Source organism: Salvelinus alpinus, chromosome 1, assembly GCF_045679555.1.
Source record: "Salvelinus alpinus chromosome 1, SLU_Salpinus.1, whole genome shotgun sequence".
Lineage (NCBI taxonomy): Eukaryota > Metazoa > Chordata > Actinopteri > Salmoniformes > Salmonidae > Salvelinus > Salvelinus alpinus.
In genome coordinates, this window is record NC_092086.1 from 64740303 (window position 1) to 64763920 (window position 23618).

General features: G+C 43.5%; 1 protein-coding gene across 8 annotated transcripts in view; it reads right to left on the minus strand.

The window, feature by feature from the left end:
• Positions 1-377: 377 nt before the first annotated feature.
• The window catches only part of LOC139583305 (actin filament-associated protein 1-like 1), a 44411-nt gene continuing 21170 nt past the window's right edge, over positions 378-23618 (minus strand). For 3 of the 8 annotated variants that reach the window (XM_071414227.1, XM_071414290.1, XM_071414264.1), the window contains exons 2-18: positions 16314-16439; positions 16039-16122; positions 15811-15896; positions 15601-15721; positions 15390-15488; positions 15068-15279; positions 14625-14897; positions 12241-12334; positions 11488-11643; positions 10993-11204; positions 10689-10834; positions 10468-10540; positions 9623-9755; positions 9305-9478; positions 8930-9120; positions 8412-8540; positions 378-8228 (exon numbers count right to left, since the gene is read on the minus strand). In XM_071414227.1, the coding sequence (XP_071270328.1) occupies positions 8202-8228; positions 8412-8540; positions 8930-9120; positions 9305-9478; positions 9623-9755; positions 10468-10540; positions 10689-10834; positions 10993-11204; positions 11488-11643; positions 12241-12334; positions 14625-14897; positions 15068-15279; positions 15390-15488; positions 15601-15721; positions 15811-15896; positions 16039-16122; positions 16314-16439 (2336 nt within the window). In that variant the 3' untranslated portion in view covers positions 378-8201. The remainder of the gene's footprint in view (positions 8229-8411; positions 8541-8929; positions 9121-9304; positions 9479-9622; positions 9756-10467; positions 10541-10688; positions 10835-10992; positions 11205-11487; positions 11644-12240; positions 12335-14624; positions 14898-15067; positions 15280-15389; positions 15489-15600; positions 15722-15810; positions 15897-16038; positions 16123-16313; positions 16440-23618) is intronic. The other 5 variants (XM_071414245.1, XM_071414274.1, XM_071414282.1 and 2 more) reach the window with 4 other exon arrangements.

Sequence of the window (23618 nt, forward strand, 5' to 3'; positions counted from 1 at the left end):
CGTTGTGTCAAGCGTGGTTTAATGAGCCTCAACCAATGAAAATGTATGGTGGGCGAGACCGGCCTAGGCCAACCCCACCCAGTTCCATGTGCCGTGGCATGGAGTATTTGGACCCGCCCCAGCCGGTTCCCACTAGCTTCTATACACGTGCCAAACTCATTCCATGGAGGGCCGAGTGTCTGCAGGTTTTCGCTCCACCCTTGTAATTGATTGATTAATTAAGGTCACTAATTAGTAAGGAACTCCCCTTATCAGGTTGTCTAAGTCTTAATTGAATTGAAAAAACCCAAAACCCGCTGATACTTGGCCCTCCGTGGAATGAGTTTGACACCCGTGCTCTATAGGCACTGTAATATATTAGCACACTGAGGCAGGGATGCTTTGTAAAATAACGTTTATCTGATGTCATGGTTCAAGTGCAAGTACAGATGATCATATGTAGTAATTAGTGACAGTGCCACCATCAGGCACTCCAGGTAAATACATAATTACATATATAAACTCAGCAAAAAAGGAAACGTCCTCTCACTGTCAACTGCGTTTATTTTCAGCGAACTTAACATGTGTAAATATTTGTATAAACATAACAAGATTCAACAACTGAGACATAAACTGAACAAGTTCCAAAGACACGACTAACAGAAATGAAATAATGTGTCCCTGAACAAAGGGGGGGTCACAATCAAAAGTAACAGTCAGTATCTGGTGTGGCCACCAGCTGCATTAAGTACTGCAGTGCATCTCCTCCTCATGGACTGCACCAGATTTGCCAGTTCTTGTTGTGAGATGTTACCCCACTCTTCCACCAAGGCACCTGCAAGTTCCCGGACATTTCTGGGGGGAATGGCCCTAGCCCTCACCCTCCGATCCAATAGGTCCCAGACGTGCTCAATGGGATTGAGATCCGGGCTCTTCGCTGGCCATGGCAGAACACTGACATTCCTGTCTTGCAGGAAATCACGCACAGAACGAGCATGGGAAACAGTGTTTAACCTTTTCTCAATATAGGGGGTGCTGTTTCAACATTAGCATTTATCGTCTCCAAATTAAACTGCCTCATACTCAATTCTTGCTCGTACAATATGCATATTATAGTTATTATTGGATAGAAAACACCCTCTAGTTTCTATAGCCGTTTGAATTATGTCTCTGAGTGAAACAGAACCCATTCTACAGCACTTTTCCTGATATGGAGTGAGATTTCAGACATTTTGGCCTCTGGTCCCAGGTCAGTTTTAAAGTCCCTGTAAATCCTATGAGGATACAAACACTGCCCATGCCTTCCTCTAGATGTCAGTAAGAGGTGACAATTTGAATGGAGTCGATTGCGCAATCAGGGCCAGTATAAAACAGAAAAGACCGGATGTACCGTTCTTTTCCCGCTGCGCCTCACGCAAGATGGACGTCGGACTCTCTCTCTTTCCAAGCGTTGGTTTAGCCACTTATATATCGCCGGTCATGTTTTTACTCGTTATAGGTGTTAAAAACATCATAAGGTAGTTAATTTAAACCGTTTTATAGCAATTTATATCCGTTTAGTGCGATTTTGAGGCATTGCTTTGTGATGCACATTGAAGCACCGGGCACGTTTCGGGGTCCCGGTCGAACGTTAGTGGGCATTTCGACGGACAAGAGGACAGCTTTCGACCAAAAGAAGATTAGACCCAAGAAAGGATACATTGCCCAAGATACTGATGGAAGAACAGCTCACAGTAAGAACTATTTATGATGATAAATCGCTGTTCTGTTGAAAAATTTTAAACGCATATGTCGCCATTTTGTTATGTGTAGCTTTGCTTGGCGGACCCGGTATTGCACAGTAAGGATAGTTTTACAAATGTAAGTCAGCGATTGCATTAAGAACTAATTTGTCTTTCGATTCCTGTCAACCCTGTATTTTTTTGTCAAGTTTATGATTAGCTATCGATTAGACTAGATCACTCTCAAATATAGCGCCCGACATTTTCAGGGCAGTTTTGCTAGTATTCTCATTGTATAACCACGTTTTTTTGTGGCTAAATATGCACATTTTCGAACAAACTCTATATGTATTTTGTAATATGATGTTACAGGAGTGTCATCGGAAGAATTCTGAGAAGGTTAGTGAAAAAATTAATATATTTTGGTGATCATAACGTTATCGCTCCCCTTGCCTTTGATTCATGCTGGGGTAACGTTTGCACATGTGGTATGCTAATATAACGATTTATTGTGTTTTCGCTGTAAAACGCTTAGAAAATCTGAAATATTGTCTGAATTCACAAGATCTGTGTCTTTCCATTGCTATGCTTTGTCTATTTTTATGAAATGTTTTATGATGAGTAAATTGGTAATACATGTTGCTCTCTGTATTTATTCTAGTCGAGTTGTGATGGTGGGTGCAATTGTAAACTATGATTTCTACCTGAAATATGCACATTTTTCTAACAAAAACTATCCTATACAATAAATATGTTATCAGACTGTCATCTGATGAGGTTTTTTCTTGGTTAGTGGCTATCAATATCTTTATTTGGCCGAATTGGTGATAGCTACTGGTGGAGAGAAAAAATGGTGGACAAAGAAAAATGGTGTCTTTTGCTAACGTGGTTAGCTAATAGATTTACATATTGTGTCTTCCCTGTAAAACATTTTAAAAATCAGAAATGATTGCTGGATTCACAAGAAGTGGATCTTTCATCTGGTATCTTGGACTTGTGATTGAATGATATTTAGATGCTACTATTTACTTGTGACGCTATGCTAGCTATGCTATTCAGCTTTTTTACTGGTGGGGGGTGGGGGGTGCTCCCGGATCCGGGTTTCTGACTCGTTAGAAGTTAAACCCTTTACAATGAAGATCTGTGAAGTTATTTGGAGTTTTACGAATTATCTTTGAAAGACAGGGTCCTGAAAAAGGAACGTTTCTTTTTTTGCTGAGTTTATAGATATGTTATTTCAACTCAGTGTTTCACATTGCAAACAATATGCAAATAAACTTCTTATTTTTTTTCAACATAACATAGACCACAATTGTCATCACATTGTTATTATTAAAGTCTTTTCAATGTTTTATTTATTATTTTCTATTTTTTTTTATTTTAGTCTTTTCAGTACTGGTAGCGTTTTGGCATTCTGATAGTTGATTTCACCGGTGTGTCAGTGTTTACATTGTTGCTTTCCACTGTATGTTTTTTGTGTTGTTGGTGCTGGAGAACACACAGGTGAGTAGTTTTCTTCCAGGCTGACACTTGTTTCAGGTTCTCTTTCCACCAGATAAGGTAAGTCCATTATGGTTTCTGAGTGTGTTGTTTCATGGGTTTGTAACAGGTATCTCTGGTTCCTTCTGTAGATTCGTTTTGGTTTTTGTACTATGTATGACCTTGGCTGGTCCCGTTTTCCAAGTGCAATTGCAGGTTGCCATTTGTTGACTTGTCTGATCCTTACTTGTTCTCCTTCCTTCATCACCGAAAGCTTACGTGTGCCTTGGTCAAAGTAGTGTTTTTGTCTCTGTTGTCTGCTTGTGAGACGGCTCCTGACATGCTTTAAAACTTCATCGGGATAGGGGGCAGCATTTCGACTTTGAACAAATTGCGTGCCCAAACGGAATTTCCTCCTACTCTGTCCCAGAAGGTAATACATGCATATTATTATTATTATTATTATTATAGAAAACACTCTGAAGTTTCTAAAACTGTTTGGAATTATTTCTGTAAGTATAACAGAACTCATTTGGCAGACAAAAACCTGAGAAGAGGTCAAAACAGGAAATGAAAACTCGATTTTCAAAACAGTGTCAAATGATACCCCTTCTAGTTATGGATAAGCAAACACTTCCTAGGGCTTCCACTAGATGTCACCGTCTTTAGATTTTAGTTATATGATTCTACTATAAAGGTGGGGCTCATAGGAGCTATTTTACAGAGTGGTCGTCAGAAACTTTCAGTGTCTTTTGGCGCGCTCCAATGCTCTTTCTTCAGATAATGAAATTCTCCGGTTGGATCCTTATTGATGATTAATGTAAAACACATACTAAATATGGATTGCATACATCATTTGACCTGTTTCTACGACCTGTAACGGAACTTTTTGAGTTTTTGTCTGGAGGGATTGCTCGTGCGTCATGAAAATGGATTCCTGGGCTGAACATGCTAACAACAAGTGGATAAATGATGGGCTTTATGGAACTTTTCAGTCATTTATTGTCGATCTGGGAATCCTGGGAGTGCCTTCTGATGAAGTTATTCGAAGGTAAGTGCATATTTATAGTGTTTTTGTAGCTTTTGTTGACGCCAAAATGGCAACTATTTCTTTGGCTGGATTGTGCTCTGAGCGCCGTTCTCAGATTAATCTTTTTCCGTAAAGTTTATTTTGAAATCTGACACAGCAGTTGCATAGAGGATAAGTTTATCTTTAATTATGTGAATAACACTTGTATCTTTTATCAATGTTTATTATGAGTATTTCTGCAAAATCACCAGATGTTTTGGAATCAAAACATTACTGCACATAACGCACCAATGTAAACTGCGATTTAAAAAAAATATATATATGCACATTATCGAACAAAACATAAATGTATTGTGTAACATGATGTTATATGACTCATCTGATGAAGATGTTCAAAGGTTAGTGATTAATTCTATCTCTATTTGTGGGTTTTGTGAAAGCTACCTTTGCTGTGAAAGAAATGTCTGTGCTTTTTTGGATTTGGTGGTGAGCTAACATAAATATATGTGCTGTTTTCGCTGTAAAACATTTAAAAAAATCAGACATGTTGGCTGGATTCACAAGATGTTTATCTTTCATTTGCTGTGTTGGACTTGTTAATGTGTGAAAGTTAAATATTTCAAAAAAATATTTTTGAATTTCCCGCGCTGCCTTTTCAGTGGAATGTGCAGTCCTAGACAGGTTAACAATGTCTTTGAATCCGGAATCTTTGCCTTCAGCCTTCTTCCCATTATTAGTTGTGCAGGTGAGACCTACTCCGTCCAGGGGTGTGTTTCTGTAGTCGAAGGAGAGCTATGTAAGGATTTCCGTTGCTGTCTTGTGCTTTTTTCTACAGGTTTTCACAGTCTGAACTGCTCTCTCAGCTTGGCCGTTTGACTGTGGAAATCTAGGGCTCGGCGTGACATGTTTGAACTCCCAGCTGACATTTATTGACTCACCAACTGTCTTCCATTGTCGGAGAACAAAACGTCAGGCACCCCATGCCTTGCAAAGATTGACTTTAGTGCTGTAATGATGTGTTTACTTGTTGTTCCACTGAGCTTGGAGATTTCTGTGTATTTTGAGTAGTAATCCACACATAGTAGATATTCTGTGTCGTTGTAATGGAAGAGGTCCACTCCAACTTTGGCCCAAGCTCTCTCTGGGACTGGATGAGACAAGCTCCCTTTAGTTGTTGTTTTTGTATGTGTTGCAGACTGCACTTTAATCTGTTTAGCCATGCCTGGCCAGAACAGAACATCCCTTGCTCGTTCCTTACATTTTACGATTCCCATGTGTGCTTCATGGATTTTTTACCATAATTTCTTCTCTCATTTTCTGAGGAAAGACAAGTTTTGAACTTTTGAACAGCAGTCCATCTGAGTATGTCAAGTCCTCACTGAAGGTCCAGTAGTGCTTTATTTTCTTTGCAACTTTCTCTCTCATGTCTGGCTATCATTTTTTAACTGTTTCTGTGACCAGTCTTAACTCTTCATCTTCTGCTGTTGCTGTTTTGAATTGCTGCCATTTCTCTTCTGAAACAGGAAGTTGATGAGCGATGTAGTTTACATCCAGCAATTTCTCGCTGTTCCTTCAGGTATGCTCGGCTCAGTGCATCAGCAATGTGCATCTCCTTTCCTGGTTTGTATGTCACATGTAGACTCTGTCTCTGTAGTCTTATCAGCATTCTCTGGAGTCTGGCTGGTGCTTTCTGGAGCAACTTCTTGAAGATTCCTTGTTTCCAAGGGCTTGTGGTCTGATTCCACCTGGATTTGGTATTGATGAAATACAGGTATTGATGAAGCTTCTCGCAGCCATACACTATCACCAGTAGCTCTTTTTCCAATTTTAGCGTCTCTCTTTTTACAGTCTGTGAGGGATCTTGACCCGTATGCGATTGGCTGACCATCTTGCAGGATGACAGCTCCCAAGTCTTCTGACCTTGCATCCACAGATAGTGTCAGTGTTTTTGTCACATCGTAGTACTTTAAAACTGGCACATTGCTGATGGGTGTTTTCAAGCTTTTGAAGCTCTTCCAGCAGATGTCTCAGTGGGGTGCTGGTGGTGGGATGAACTTTTGTGAGATAATGCAAAATTCCCATGAACCTCTGAAGCGCTGCTTTGTCCTCTAGCTTTGGCATTTCTTGTATTGCTCTGACCTTTTCAGATTATGGTTTCAGGCCTTCTTTGCTTGATGAAAACCTGCTCCAAAGTGCTCAGGACCTCAGACTGGGGCAAAGGTTCACCTTCCAACAGGACAACGACCCTAAGCACACTCTCCAATTTTGGGCTAGATTTCCCTCTAGGTTCAGAGTAGTCGGTGGTCTCATTTGCTCCATAATGTTGAGCTTCCCTTTGTATTACTTTTTAACTTCTGACACCATGTAATATATTAGCACACTGAGGCAGGGATGCATGTTTATCTTATGTCATTGGTCAAGTGCAAGTGCAGATGATCACATGTAAATACTAACAGCGCCACCCTCAGGCACTGCAAGGTAAATACATGTACGAACATGACAGGCACAAAGTCAGATTCCACAGCCACAAAGTCAACATTTTAGTAATTTAGCAGACGCTCTTATCCAAAGCGACTTTTTCATACTTAGCTTTTTGGTCTTAATTTAAGGTTAGGGTTAGGCATAAGGTTAGCGGTATGGTTAAGGTTAGGTTTAAAATACCATTTTAAGAGAAATTGTAGAAATGGGCAGGGTTCATTACTGCCCCACCCTTGTCCTGCTCCTCCTTCCAACTGTTGGGGTTAGTGGTATACAGGGTTCCTTGGGACATCCCTACCCTAAACCCTAACCCCTACCTAACCTTAACCCTTACCAGGAAGAGTATCTGCTGCTTTCGCAACAGCTAATGGGGATCCTAATAATATACCAAATACCGTAACCATTTTCAATTTGAACTTCAATAGGGTAGAGGCATCCCAAGGATACCGGATAGCAAGGACCCAACTGGTGGAGGTGTGTAATCCCATCATCATTCTTTCAATGAATTCTCCAATAGTCTATTACAGGCGTATTAACAGGTTCTTACTGCCACACACATACACACAAACACCCTCTGCTATCCTTTCTGTGACATGACCATCAGACCGGTTTGAAAAAGTCAGACAATTTCAATGAAGAGCTTTTATGTACAATACACATAGAAATAAAGTAAAGTGCAAAAGTCATTAGAAGTAAAAGGCTCATTACAGTGAGAAACGGTGAGTGAATTACGTAATACGGAAACATCATTGTTTAGTCACATAATTAGTCTCACATTACCATAACAATGGTAATAACATTTATAACATTTATACAGGTGTCATAATGTGTCTTGTGTTTTTCTGTCTGTGGTCCGGCAAGTTGTTAAAACAAGATCTGGAATAATGTTTGATGCACTTCATGGAAGGTTTTTCTCTCCTCCCACTCTGAACATCTGTGCATGTTTTGAAATGACTTACGTAGTGGAGCATAAAACGGTATTTCTATGGGATACAGTATCTCTTTTAGGCAACTATTCCAACAACAAACTCTCACAGTCAATACAATATTCTCTTTCCCTTTATTATCTATTCTTGCAGATATGTGCATAATGTGTATGCATATTCCCCCTCTAAAAATCTCTCCTCTCAACATCTCAAGTCCAGCCTGATGTGTCCACATGGAGTCCTCAGAACATATCCTCTTCCACACTCTGAAGGAACAACAATACCACATGCAACACAAGCAATTACTGAATCACAAAACAAGTGTCATGCTACAGAATGAGCATTCAGTGTTTCCTAGTGACTGATAGGGCTTTGAATGATGTTTTTCAACAATTCCAGGAGTTGTGTTCCCCTGTCACAATTTTTTCAGCTCAGCGATGTGCAGTAAATATTTGGCTCTCCAAGAGGGAAGTGGAAAAGTTGAAGATAATGGAGTCCCTGCTTCACCCCTCCTCCTTTTTCAAATCAACTCCAACATGTTCCAAGACAACAAGCATTTGACTGACCATCTGAATGAGCAGTGTCTCTCTAAGTCCCCTTTTTGGACTCCCATTCCTAAAAAGAAACAGGGCACACATTTAGTGTTTGTACATAAAGTACACCTACGAGGGCTGATCTTGCTGTACGTTTGTTACAGTCTGCGTTCTGATTGTGATATAGAACATTGAGACACAGTGCTACTTAATTAAACAGGTTCATGTCAATGGGTGCCCTGGATCTTGTTTTATGACAGCCTACCTTGGCTTTCTGCATGACGTTCCCCTTGCTAGATGAACAGATGGATGGGGGGCACTTCCGCATCTCCGCAGCACAGTTGACTGGCATGGATGCCTCAGTGTATGTGTTGTCAACTTTACTGATCCGGACCTGGACATACAGTACGAGGAAAGAGAGCTTGAGAATGTCTGTTTATGGGTAAATAATACTATTTCTACGTACAATACTCAACAAAACACCTCAGATGGAAATACATGCTAAGACAGTAAGAAATCTTCAACATAAAAACCCGAATAAAGCAAAGCAGTGTTGGGGTCAATTCAATGAATTCTCAATCAACTGAAATGTAGAAGCAATTATTTTCAAACCTTGGCCCATTTATTTTATTATAAATTTAAATGACTTCCTGAATTGGTTGCCTTCAATTCGAATTGACCCCAAAAGTATACGGTTTAGCTTATCTACAATAAACCATGGTCTAGAGTAGACTTGATATAACTCTTCGTGATGTGCTGTAGGCGAAGCTGTAGGCCAGGTACCTTTCTGGGGGGTTTGCTAGTGGGGGGTTTGCTCTCTGTGAGCGGCCCCAGCACCCCTCCAGCCAGGGACTTCTTTAGGTTCTCCTTCACCTCATTGAGACGCAGCTCCAGGTCCACCCGCTCCCCCTCCTTCCCCCTGCAGCTTTCCTCCAGCTGGGCCAAACGCTTCTCTAGCTGCTTCTGCTGCTTACCTGAACACAGTCACACACAGTCATTCATTTGTTAGGCTCCATGGCTCCTCAATATGTCTGAGTGATGAATTCCTATACTGTGGCCAAGCAGTAGGTGGACCATTAATCTATGCAAAAGAAATGGTCTAGGTTTGCTCTCTCTATTTAAGGAAATTCAATACAAGAATGTGTTTTACTTTCTTACCTGTAGCATCCTTCAGTTGTTCCTTCACCTCTTTCCTATCATTGCGTAATACGAGCAGGGCATTTTTTATGACCTCTCGCTCCTTCTCCATCTCTTCTTTCTCTTTCAGGTACCTCCTGGCATCCTCCTCGGCTCGTGTTTTGCCATACTTCCCTGATGCATACTGATTCGCATCTAAAGACAGAGAAACCCCGAAAATACATTTCTGAGTGGTCACATTTATACATCATATAGGTATTTTCTAGGCGTACTCTAAAAAGGTGAGATAATGTCCAATTCCCCCCTATGTTCCCAGCATCACACACAGTCTTGGCTGACCTTCGGGGGACTTACTGGAGCCGTGTCTCTTTATGGTGACTAAGGAATCCGCCTTCTCTATCTCTCTGCTGCTGGAGAAAGAAGAGTGGCGTTTCACCTGCGATCCTGGTCTAGGTACTGGCTTCTCTGGCTGCTGTGGAGGGAAGCGTAGGGAAGGGGAAATCGGGAAAGGAGATATGATGAGAAAGACAGGGTAACAGGGAGGGAAAGGTGTGTAAGTGGAGAAAGATATGAGAGAATAAAGAGTTGAAAAGAGGTGATGGCCAGCGATAGGAGAGAGGAACGAACAGATGAACTCTGTCACTAATGTGTGATATGTAAAGTTTGGTATTGGAAAACTTACTGGAAACGTACTGTTTTTGAGAAACTAGACCACAAGTTAAATAAACTAACCACTTCAAGTTGAGTAAACTGGAATGTGAGAGATGTATCACAAAGTATTACAGTCAAATTGTGAAAGCTGGATTGAATGAAAAGACTTGACACAGCTGGATACACAGTTGGATATGACTGTCATACTTTCCAGCAAATAGTTTTCCCAAAAGAGTCAGGGCTGTGTGCGAGATCTCTGTACTGCTTTCACAATTCAGAAGTGCTCTGAAAGTGTTCTAGGGATGATTTCTGATGAGCTTCTATCTACCCTCCCACATACACACAGAGGAGCCGATCGACTTTCAGCAGGCCTTCAAACTGCGCTAGAATAAAAAGCCCTCTGACTCCTACTCCCTGAGATATGAGAGGATAGTGGAACAGATCATTCATCAACTGGATCCTTTAAACTTCAGCTGCAGTTAAGGGTGGACACAGACGTGTGGATTCATTCGATTTACTGTAAATCTCCTTACCAATACACCCTCATAAGGAACCTCATCATAGGTTCTGGTGTCTGTGGAGGCACCACTGGAGGAGGTAGCCCAACTATGGGACAAGATGAGGAGGAAAGAGACATAAGCATTTACCAATAATGACCATCTAGCATTAGCAAATGTACTCCCATTACAATGTAAAGCACTTTGAGCATTTAGAAATGATCCCAGGCCAAAGGGCCCCACTCTATCAGACTCACAGGAAGGAGTGTCTTGCTGCGTCTGTGATGTTAGTGATGGTGTCCACGTCCACATAGTCGTAATGCAGGGCCTCTGGGGTGGTGGCGCAGCCAGACTCTGCCAGCAGGACCCCCAGCCAGCGGCCCATCTCCTCTGAACAGCTGGCCTGATGGACACACAGGGACACTTACATCATCACATGTCACTGATCCCAAACGGGACTAGAACCCATGAGACAGACCGGAGATACTGGGCAAGAGATTTAAGTCTGTAATAGGGGAGGAAATATCATACATTGGGATACAAAGACACACGCAGACATACCTCCAATGCAGCCACCTCGTTGCCTCCTTGCAGGATGCGGAAAGCGAAGGGGTGCTTGGGCCCCAGTCCAGGTACGACCTCGGCCCCATGGAGGACCACAGCGCTGACGTGAGTACGCAGGTCACCCCTTTCTTTGTGCAGGTACAGTGTTCCACCCTTTACACAGCACCACCTCTCCCTCCAGCACTGGTTCACAAGCACATTCAGATAACCTGGGGACAAGGGAAAGGAATACATACATATTCTCACTGTTGGACTTTCCATAAAGGTTATTATATGGGGAAGTGGAAAAAAACAGGTTTTAAAGGTGGAAGGGCAAAAGAAAGATGAGAATAGTAACATAATGCAGAGCCTGGGAGGCTGCAGAATCTCAATTTGCAACACATAAAGCTGCAGTAATAAGTAGCTACAACTAGCTATGCACAGGGTTCAGCCCAGAGATTATGACTGAGAGAGAGAAAAATGTCAAATATGACATGGATGCAGTGTGCTCACCACAGCGGGGATTGTCGTCACGGTAGGAAGAGGTCAGAGTGTCTCCTGGGAGAGGAGGCTTCTTCTTAGAGAAACTGATGATCCTGTTGATCTTCCGTCCAGCCGCTCTGCTCATAGATCCCGTCAACTCTGTAAACGCCCCCCTCTTCCCCTTCCCTGAATAGAAACACACAGTTGTTTACAAATGTGTCTGAAAACACCTCTTTTTGTTAGGATTCTTATTTACCGGAAGCTAAAGTTATAATGTGGCACAATATTTTTGTTTGTTTGGAAGTCTCCCCGCTCTGTCTATCAGGTGCTACTCTCTCTGCCTTGTGTACGTACAGTATATGTCCTTTGATGTCATTGTGAGACAAAGGCAGGAAGAGGGCAGGAAGGATGTTTCTGCTCTGAGCCACACTTCCTGTCTTTTATGTGCTTTAGGTTAAACATCAAAATGTTTACCCCTCTTCTGACCCAAGAACATGGATCACTCTACTTGTTTATTCATTTTTCTCCTTCTCTATGTTGACAATCTACTGCCCAACATAGTGCTACATTTCACTCTGCTTGGGTCTGTGACAGTTTAAAATACAGAACAGAATCTTTTTCTAAAATTAAAATACAGATCCTCCTTACATCTTGTAACTGACGTGGTCTCTCACAATGCAGAACTATCAGAATGCAGACAGGTAAATACAAAGCTGCAGTATGTATATAAGAATACAGCCATATGGGGATGTTCAGGTATTTTGAGGCAGATTGGAGCCTAACCTTGGTCACAGTTGTCCCGGAGCTGACCAGAGGGTAGGTTGTCACCAGTGGCCACGCTGTCAGAGTCGGAGGTGTGCTTGTCAGCTCCTACTAACTAAGACAGAAGACGGGATGGGGGGAGGGATTAGGTTAGTGGCGGCACATGCCATGCTCACAAGAAAGGCATGTCACTGTACTTGTGCACGTGGCTTTTGAAACTTGAAACACACACACGCATCCACTCACTCTCACATACATACAGTTGAAGTTGGAAGTTTACATACACTTAGGTTGGAGTCATTAAACCTAATTTTTCAACCACTATAGTTTTGGCAAGCCGGTTAGGACATCTACTTTGTGCATGACACAAGTAATTTTTCCAACAATTGTTTACAGACAGATTACGGTTTGCAACTGCACATGGGGACAAGGATCGTACTTTTTGGAGAAATGTCCTCTGCTCTGATGAAACAAAAATAGAACTGTTTGGCCATAATGACCATCGTTATGTTTGGAGGAAAAAGGGGGAGGCTTGCAAGCCAAAGAACACCATCCCAACCGTGAAGAACGGGGGTGTTAGCATCATGTTGTGGGGGTGCTTTGCTGCAGGAGGAACTGGTGCACTTCACAGAATAGATGGCATCATGACGGAGGAAAATTATGTGAATATATTGAAGCAACATCTCAATACATCAGTCAGGAAGTTAAAGCTTGGTCGCAAATGGGTCTTCCAAATGGACAATGACTCCAAGCATATTTCCAAAGTTGTGGCAAAATGTCTTAAGGACAACAAAGTCAAGGTATTGGAGTGGCCATCACAAAGTCCTGACCTCAATCCTATAGAAAATTTGTGGGCAGAACTGAAAAAGCGTGTGCGAGCAAGGAGGCTTACACACCTGACTCAGGTGCACCAGCTCTGTCAGGAGGAATGGGACAAAATTCACCCAACTTATTGTGGGAAGCTTGAGGAAGGTTACACAAAACATTTGACCCAAGTTAAACAATTTAAAGGCAATGGTACCAAATACTAATTGAGTGTATGTAAACTTCTGGCCCACTGGGAATGTGATGAAAGAAATAAAAGCTGAAATAAATCATTCTCTCTACTATTATTCTGACATTTCACATTCTTAAAGTAAAGTGGCGATCCTAACTGACCTAAAACAGGGAATTTTTTGTAGGATTAAATGTCGGGAATTATGAAAAACTGGTTAAATGTATTTGGCTAAGGTGTATGTAAAATTCCGACTTCAACTGTAGACCCTGCAATGAGAGAACGATTTCCAGCTAGGACATACCCACATGGTGGCACACTGCCTAAAAGTCCTTATCGTCTCAGAATAATCCTGACATGGGTTCAACAGTCTGTCTGTCCAAAGCCATATATTTAGGCTGTAATGAAATCACTCTGTTTTCCTCTATGTGGAGTTTCAGTTGCTGATTGCTAGCCCTTTACTTTGACAGCTGTTTCCTTCCCACAGTCAGCAGGCAGCATGAGCGTCTGATCGAGTGTTGACACTGAGTAAACACACCATCATTTTAACTGATAAAGATCAGGCAGTGTTACACCAGGGGTGTCAAACAGGGAGTATGTCTGTCTGTCTCTTCACTGGACTGTTTTCATTCTGCCTGGTTATTTACTATGACAACAAATTACTCCAAAGAGAAGCCATGTGGATATATTAATTAAATTCTGTATCTTAAAGAATTAGATTTCACCTCCTTCCTATAAGCCTCAATTATACTGTTATACAAGAACACTATCCATATCAGATTTTGTATGTTGTTTATGAGTTGGACACGCATATTCATGAACGGCTTTGCCAGATGTCCTTTGTGGTGGGCTAACTCGTGAATTGATGTGATGTATTCAGGTGAGCGGACACCTGGGGCGATTGATTTGTGAGTCGCCCTTCGTGCTCGCTGCCATAATTCTCTACTTCTTCGTGGCTAATTTGTATACAGGTAGACCAGAAAAGACCCGTCCCTGATTGGCAGATGAGTGGCAACCCTGATTAGAAGCACCTGCTACTTATATGTTGTTCTTTACAAATTCTTCTTTGAATTAAAAGAAAATTGTACCTACACTCTGTAGAAGGCTGTAAAGCCGAAACGTCTGTGTACACTATCCCTGATGCAGTGGGAAAAAAAGAATGCAGGAAGCTTTATGTGACATCTTTTTGAGTGCGGACCCACCACACCTCTTTGTTTGTCTGGTTACTGCAGCATGGTGATATATGTGGATGTTAAACATAGCTTGTGAAAGCACCAGTCCCAGAGTGTCTGAGTCTGTTTGAGGAAAACAGGGGATCCCATAGGGGTCTATTCAGTGCATACAGTGTGTTGGATTACAGACCTATAGACTGAGTGTGGTAGCCAGCGGGGTTACAGAGGGGAAGGCCCACCTTGTCCAGATCTTTCTTCCTCTGGATCATAGGAGAGGAGGAGCCCTCTAATCCGTCATTGCTGCTGGCCTGACTGACCACCTCCCGGATCACCTTGAGCCATCGCTCCGCCTGTTCCTTGCTCTGGACAGCCAGCACCAAGGCCTCTCCCCCAGGCAGGGAGAAACGCAGCTTGTGCTTCTTGCGGCGTGCGTCTTTGGGGACGTAGATGACGTTACACAGGTTCAGCGGCAGCTCAATGTGTGGGCTGCTGTCTTTGATGCTCTTGTAGCACTGCAGAGAAAGACGCAAACAATCGTTTTTTTATACTCTATACTTTTTTATACTTTTCACTGCATATCACTTATGTCAAAATGTGTCTTAGTTACCTCAGCCCTGGTGTGTAATAAACATTTAATAATAAACACATGCAACAGACAGCAGAAAAGTTCCTGTTGTCCTACCTGTAATCTGTTGTCACGGACAACGGTCAGCTGTTTTGCCCACTGTCCGAAGCGTTTCTTGCGCAACAGGAAGGCACAGATGCGACAGTCCTTCATGGGGCCCACAGAGTTCTCCTCTGACTGCCACCGCCGAGTCCTGTCCTGGCCCTTCGCCTCCTCATCCTCCTCGTCATACGACTCATAGGAGCTGCTCAGCGCATCTGAATCAGCGTCTGGAGAAAAACAAAGGTTAGTGGATAAGAAGGTTCCTCCTCCCTCCCGATATGCAAATATAGCACATGTACACATTCATCTCAACAGGGTGTTATGATTTCATACTCACAGGAGTTCATGCGCGGGCCATTGATTCGGGTGGTGGGGTAGTTGTTGTCAGCGTCTTCATAGTATGCATCTTCAATGGAATTTGGGGGACTTGAGCTGACTAGAAGAAAGCAGGAGGTAACAGATTAGATGTGACCTAATAATAACAATGTGTATGGACAGTGACTTTAGATGGTTATAGGTGACTGTCGGGAGGAAATGTGAGTACTCACTGCATGTGGCAATGTTGGTGATGTACTGGGGCACCGTGCCAGGGTCCAGGGGCACTGCCTCCTCATAGTAGTCCTCTGGAGGAGGGGTGGTTGGCAGAGGAGGGGGGGTGTCAGTGGGACTCTGGGGGAAAAGGGTTAGGGTGAGGCAAAATTCAATAACAAATGTGTTATAGACACAATTATACAGTATAGTCAAAAAGGCTATCTTACTTTCGACGGTGGTATTTTGGAGGTTTTCTCCTCTACCTGATCCTTCAGTTCTTCTGGGGAGGCTCTGAGCTCATGCAGGTCACAATCTGTTGGGAGTGGGACAATAAAATATAACATAATTTTAAAGATTTCCTTTAAGAATTAAATCATATGCTACTGTATAGTAGGATTGTCTAGCAAGTTCTCCTTCTGTCATATGAAATAATACAGATATGATATTTAACTCACCCAATTCCTCAAACAAAGATTCCACAAAGCTGGTGCCATTTCCATAAAGGGAAGTGTTCATGTATACGAAGTCTGATCCATTCACTTTAACAGAGAAGAGAACTGAGTACATGGAAAAAATTTACAAAAATCTGCCGTTCTGACCTTGAGCAAGGCAGTTAAACCCCAACAACAACTGCTTCCCAGGCGCCGATGACATGGACGACGATTAAGGAACCCTCCCCTCTCTGATTCAGAGGGGTTGGGTTAAATGTGGAACACACACACACTCTCACCTGATGGCTGCAGCTGCCCCAGTAGGCTCCGTATCGCACTCATCTTCTCTGCTGTGGCTGTGCTCACGCTCTCATGGTCCAGCAGCTTCAGCAACACGTTCAGTTCACTCACCAGGTACTCCATCGCTGGGGGGAAAGAAGAACACAGGTCAGAGGTCATGTATGAAACAACGAGTGACAATTCCAAGAGGTTGTACAATATAATTACTGAGCAAATCTATATTCATAGGTCAGCTCTGTGCTGACAACATAAGTGGCTTTGGGAAGAGCTAACCTCAGATATCTGGTTATATAAACACGGTGGCTGGAAGAACCCAGACAATATAATAATAACATTAGCATCATAGTTAGCATTGGCTCGTGAAACCACCTATAACTTCCTTCATACTGGACACAGAGACATACAAATGGCATCCATGTGTTCATCTGACTCTGGGGAAGTAGATACAATCCTGAAGTATCCCTTTAAGGTCTGAGAGGCATTTGCCCATTGGGCAAGTCAGGAGTGTTTTTTGGTTGCCCGAAGATTATGATCACTTAGCCGTAAATGTTAAGTAGCTATTTTAAACTACACACAGGGAAATAAACCTGAAAGACCAGACTACTGGAATTCTTTGCATCCAGCTCAGGTCACTTAGCCCAGGAAATAGAGCAACCTTTAATGTCTATCCCTGAGAACTTCTCAGCAGTGTCCAAATTTTATTTGGATTTTATTTCACCTTTATTTAACCAGGTAGGCCAGTTGAGAACAAGTTCTCATTTACAACTGCGACCTGGCCAAGATAAAGCAAAGCAGTGCGACAAAAACAACAACACAGAGTTACACATAAACAAACATACAGTCAATAACACAATAGAAACATCTATGTACAGTGTGTGCAAATGTAGAAGAGTAGGGAGGTAAGGCAATAAATAGGCCATAGAGGTGAAATAATTACAATTTAGCATTAACATTGGAGTGATAGATGAGCAGATGATGATGTGCAAGTAGAATTACTGGGGTGCAAAAGAGCAAGAGGATAAATAACAATATGGGGATGAGATAGTTGGGTGTGCTACTTACAGATTGGCTGTGTACAGGTACAGTGATCGGTAAGCTGCTCTGACATCTGATGCTTAAAGATAGTGAGGGAGATGTAAGACTCCAGCTTCAGTGATTTTTGCAATTCATCCAGTCGATGGCAGCAGAGAACGGGAAGGAAAGGCGGTCAAAGGAAGTGTTGGCTTTGGGGATGACCAGTGAAATATACTTGCTGGAGCGCGTGCTACGGGTGGGTGATGCTATGGTGACCAGTGAGCTGAGATAAGGCGGGGTTTTACCTAGCAAAGACTTATAGATGACCCGGAGCCAGTGGGTTTGGCGACGAATATATAATGAGGGCCAGCCAATGAGAGCATGCAGGTAGCTGTGGTGGGTAGTAAATGGGGCTTTGGTGACAAAACAGATGGCACTGTGATAGACTACATCCAGTTTGCTGAGTAGAGTGTTGGAGGCTATTTTGTAAATGACATCGGCGAAGTCAAGGTTTGGTAGGATGGTCAGTTTTACGAGGGTATGTTTGGCAGCATGAGTGAAGGATGCTTTGTTGTGAAATAGGAAGCCAATTCTAGATTTAATTTTGGATTGGAGATGCTTAATGTGAGTCTGGAAGGAGAGTTTACAGTCTAACCAGACACCTTTTGGTAGATTTAAGTCAGAACCGTCCAGAGTAGTGATGCTAGTCGGGCGGGCGGGTGTGGACAACAATCGGTTGAAGAGCATGCATTTAGTTTTACTAACATTTAAAAGCAGTTGGAGGCCACAGAATGAGTGTTGTTGGAGCTCGTTTGGAGGTTTGATAACACAATGTCCAAAAAACGGCCAGATGTATACAGAATGGTGTCGTCTGCGTAGACGTGGATCAGAGAATCCCCAGCAGCATAGCGACATCTTGATATATAAAGAGATAAGAACCCTGTGGCACCCCCATAAAGACTACCAGACATCCGGACAACAGGCCCTCCGATTTGATACACTGAACTCTTTCTGAGAAGTAGTTGGTGAACCAGGCGAGGCAGTCATTTGAGAAACCAAGGCTATTGAGTCTGCCGATAAGAATGTGGTGATTGACAGAGTCGAAAGCATTGGCCAGGTCGATGAAGACGGCTGCACAGTACTGTCTTTTATCGATGGCGGTTATGATATTGTTTAGGACCTTGAGCGTGGCTGAGGTGCACCCATGACCAGCTCGGAAACCAGATTGAATAGTGGAGAAGGTACGGTGGGATTCTAAATGGTCGGCGATCTGTTTGTTAACTTGGCTTTTGAAGATTTTAGAAAGGCAGGGCAGGATGGATATAGGTCTATAACAGTTTGGGTCTAGAGTGTCTCCCCCTTTGAAGAGGGGGATGAGCGCTGCAGCTTTCCAATCTTTGGGATCTCAGACGATACGAAAGAGAGGTTGAACAGGCTAGTAATAGGGGTTGAAACAATTTCGGCTAATAATTTTAGAAAGAGAGGGTCCAGATTGTCTAGCCCAGCTGATTTGTAGGGATCCAGATTTTGCAGCTCTTTCAGAACATCAGCTGTCTGGATTTGGGTGAAGGAGAAGCAGGGGGGGCTTGGGCAAGTTGCTGCCGTAGAAAAATGCTTATTGAAATGATCGATTATCGTAGATTTATCTGTGGTGACAGAGTTTCCTAGCCTCAGTGCAGTGGGCAGCTGGGAGGAGGTGCTCTTATTCTCCATGGACTTTACAGTGTCCAAAAACTTTTTGGAATTAGTGCTACAGGATGAAAATTTCTGTTTGAAAAAGCTAGCCTTAGCTTTCCTAACTGACTGTGTATATTGGTTCCTGACTTCCCTGAAAAGTTGCATATCGCGGGGGCTATTCGATGCTAATGCAGAACGCCACAGGATGTTTTTGTGCTGGTCAAGGGCAGTCAAGTCTGGGGTGAACCAAGGCCTATATCTGTTCTTAGTTCTACATTTTTTGAAAGGGGCATGCTTATTTAAGATGGCGAGGAAAGCACTTTTAAAGAGCAACCAGGCATCCTCTACTGACGGGATGAAGTCAATATCCTTCCAGGATACCCGGGCCAGGTCGATTAGAAAGGCCTGCTCGCTGAAGTGTTTCAGGGAGCGTTTGACATTGTTGAGGGGTGGTCGTTTGACCGTGGACCCATCACGCACGCAATGAGACAGTGATCGCTGAGATCCTGGTTGAAGACAGCAGAGGTGTATTTAGAGGGCAAGTTGGTCATGTTGATATCTGAGAGGGTGCCCATGGTTACTTATTTAGGGTTGTACCTGGTATGTTCCTTAATAATTTGTGTGAGATTGAGGGCATCTATTTTAGATTGTAGGATGGCCGGGGTGTTAAGCATATCCCAGTTTTGGTCACCTAACAGTACGAAATCTGAAGATAGATGGGGGGCAATCAATTCACATATGGTGTCCAGGGCACAGCTGAAGGCTGATGGGGGTTTATAACAAGCGACAATGGTGAGAGACTTGAAAGGTGGATATTTATAAGTAGAAGCTCAAATTGTTTGGTCACAGACCTGGATAGTATGACAGAACCCTGCAGGCTATATCTGCAGTAGATTGCAACTCTGCCCCCTTTGGCAGTTCTATCTTGTCGGAAGATGTTATAGTTAGGGATGAAAATTGCAGGATTTTTGGTGGCCTTCATAAGCCATAATTCAGACACGGCTAGGACATCAGGGTTGGCGGAGTGTGCTAAAGCAGTGAATAAAACAAACTTATGGAGGAGGCTTCTCATGTTAACATGCATGAAACCAAGGCTTTTATGGTTACAGAGGTCAACAAATGAGATGGCCTGGGGAATGGGAGTGGTGCTGGGGGCTGCAGAGCATGGGTTAACCTATACATCACCAGAGGAACAGAGGAGGTGTAAGATAAGGGTACGGCTAAAGGCTATAAGAACTGGTCGTCTAGTGCGTTCGGTACAGAGAGTAAAAGGAGCAGATTTCTGGGCGTGGAAGAATAGATTCAAGGTATGGTAGGATGTGAGTACAGTGGAGGTAAACCTAGGCATTGAGTGACGATGAGAGGTTTTGTCTCTAGAGGCACCAGTTAAGACAGGTGAGGTCACCGCATGTGTGGGGGGTGGAACAAAAGGGCTATCTAAGGCATATTGGGCAGGGCTAGGGGCTCTACAGTGAAATAAGACACTAATCACTAACCAAAACAGAAATAGACAAGGCATATTGACATTAGGGAGAGGCATGTGTAGCCGAGTGATCATAGGGTCCAATGAGTAGCACTAGATGAGTCAGGGAGCCAATTCCGTAGTCGCTGCTACACTAGGCGAGCTGGAGACACGGGGTTTCAGGCAGCTAGCGGGCCAGGGCTAGCAGATGGGCATCTGGCGACGTCGCAACGAAAGAGCCTGTTGAGACCACCTCAGACGGTTATGTCGGCAGACCAGTCGTGATGGATCTGCAGGGCTCCACGTTGGCAGTAAAGGGTCCAAGCCAATTGGTAAAAGAGCCCAAGAATTGGCTGGTGGACCTCTTTGGCTAGCCGGGAGATGGGCCTAGCTCGAGGCTAGCTCCAGGCTAACTGGTGCTTGTTCCGGGACAAGACGTTAACCAGGAGTAACCACTTGGATAGCAGCTAGCTAGCTGCGATGATCCGGTGTAAAGGTTCAGATCTTGCGGTAGGAATCCGGAGATGTGGTAGAGAAAAAGCAGTCCAATATGCTCTGGGTTGATATCGCGCTGTGCAGACTGGCAGGAATTGACCGGGTTGAGGCCGGCTGATGTCCGAGTTAACGGTGAGGACCGCTAGCATTGGCTAACTGACTACTAGCTAGTAGCTAGTTAGCTGGCTAGCTTCTGAAAGGGGTTCCGGTTCTAAAGTATAAAAATAGCAGATATGTACCACATTGGGTGAGACGGGTTGCAGGAGAGTATTGCCAGTCCGTAGATGGAAAGTGAGATTAAAATCTATACGAAATATATACGAAGAAAACGATATATACATGGGACAGGACAGGACGGGACAAGACAAAGACACACGTCTGACTGCTACGCCATCTTGGATTGAATGAACTCCACATTTTGGATGACACATTTTGGATGACTTTCCACACCTCTCTTCCTGGCACCCTCAAACCCATGACAGGACCATTTCGTTATACAGAAACATCTGTTCATCAGCTACCCTGGTGATCAGTTGTTTCTCTCAGTAGATGAGAGGCTTCACATTTCTTATCTGTAGTGGGGCATTCCTGGAGCTGAATGGAGACACCAGAACTGCAGTACCAGTCACTGGATGTGGGTCTCTCCTGGAGAGGAGCATTACACACACACACACACACACACACACACACACACACACACACACACACACACACACGCACACACGCACACACGCACACACCACAGTGGTAGGGAAGAGACTGAAAAACTCAGCGTGTGTAGACAGTAATCTCAGTAATCTCAAGACCACCTGTTTTTCTTTGAGGTCTCTGGATCTGAGAGATGTTTTTCCTGGTCTCGAGTAATCACTACAATATGGGACTGTTTCTTTTGCTTTAGTCCAAAAGGTTGTTGTCTTTATCTCTGCTCATAGCAGATCAAATAACCTGTCGGTTAAAGTGTTTCATTTCTCTGCCCACTGGACCTTCACCATGTCTTACACCAACAAACTGAGCAGCTTCAAAGTGCAGACCTGAAGTGCTTTGTGAGCAGATGCATTCATGTGGAAACAAGTCTAATTGTAAGGTTATGTTAGCACAGTCAGGATCTTCCACAATCTTATTAAAAACTGTCTGCTCTCTTCGACGTCTGCATCACCAGCAGTTACTCCATCATAACACAACAAAACCATTAGGCCTACCTCTGAAACAAGGGCAAACAAGTTCAGCACAAAACACAAACACTATGATTTCATACGATTTCGCGATCCTCTGAATATAGCCCAGTAAGAGTGTTGTTTAGAAGTGGGGTGCCGTAATGTCTGGGGTGGTCAGAAAGTCAGACGTTGCCTGGTCAGCTTATTTGAACAGTTGAGGCAACATTCAGGTTATACCACACAGAAGGAACCTAATTAACATGACAGAACTCCAGCATGTAACAACACCGGATGCAGTAATAAAATTGTCTTTGTATGTCTAAAGGGCCTTGACTGACAAGAATTGTTCATGAGATTAACTTGATGGTTTGTATTAGAACACAGCTATCCAGAGAAACATGGCAGGTATCAAGACGTAAAACAGATATCTCTGTAATAACACACCGACGTCTCAATGAATGAACAAGCAAGGGAAATGAATTGGTCCTATCAAAACAGAACTCTGTCTGAAAAGTAGACAGGGTCAGAGATAATTATTTGAGAAAACGTCCGCGTAGCCTCAGGAAGTGGAGATACAGTGTTCAGTAGGACCTCTGATAAGACTGTACACACGATCTATACACACAACTACACCACATGGCCGAAAGTATGTGGACACCTACTCGTCGAATATCTAATTCCAAAATCATGGCCATTGATACGGAGTTAGTCCCCCCCTCGCTGCTATAACAGCCTCTACTCTTCTGGGAAGGCTTTCCACTAGATGTTGGAACATTGCTGCAGGGATATGCTTCCATTTAGCCACAAGAGCATTAGTGAGGTCAAACACTGATGGGTGATTAGGCCTGGCTTGCAGTCGGTGTTCCAATTCAGCCCAAAGGTGTTCAATGGGGTTGAGGTCAGGGCTCTGTGCAGGCCAGTCAAGTTCTTCAACACCAAACTCGACAAACCATTTCTGTATCGACCTCGCTTTGTGCACGGTAGCATTGTCATGCTGAAACAGGAAAGGACCCTCCCCAAACTGTTGCCACAAAGTTGGAAGCACAGAATTGTCTAGAATGTCATTGTATGCTTTAGCGTTAAGATTTCCCTTCACTGGAACTAAGGGGCCTAGCCCGAACCATCAAAAACAGCCCCAGACCATTATTCCTCCTCCACCAAACTTTACACTTGGCACTTTGCATTCGGGCAGGTAGCATTCTCCTGGCATCCACCAAACCCAGATTTGTCCGTCGGACTGCCAGATGGGAAAATGTGATTGAGTTCAATGGCGGCAAGCTTTACACACCGCCAGGCAACGCTTAGCATTGCGCATGGTGATCTTAGGCTTGTTTGCGGCTCCTCGGCCATGGAAACCCATTTCACGAAGCTCCCGACAAATCGTTATTGTGCTGACGTTGCTTCCAGAGGCAGTGTGGAACTCGGTAGTGAGTGTTGCAACCGAGAACAGATGCTTTTTACGAGCTTCATGCTTCAGCACTCGGCGGTCCCTTTCTGTGAGC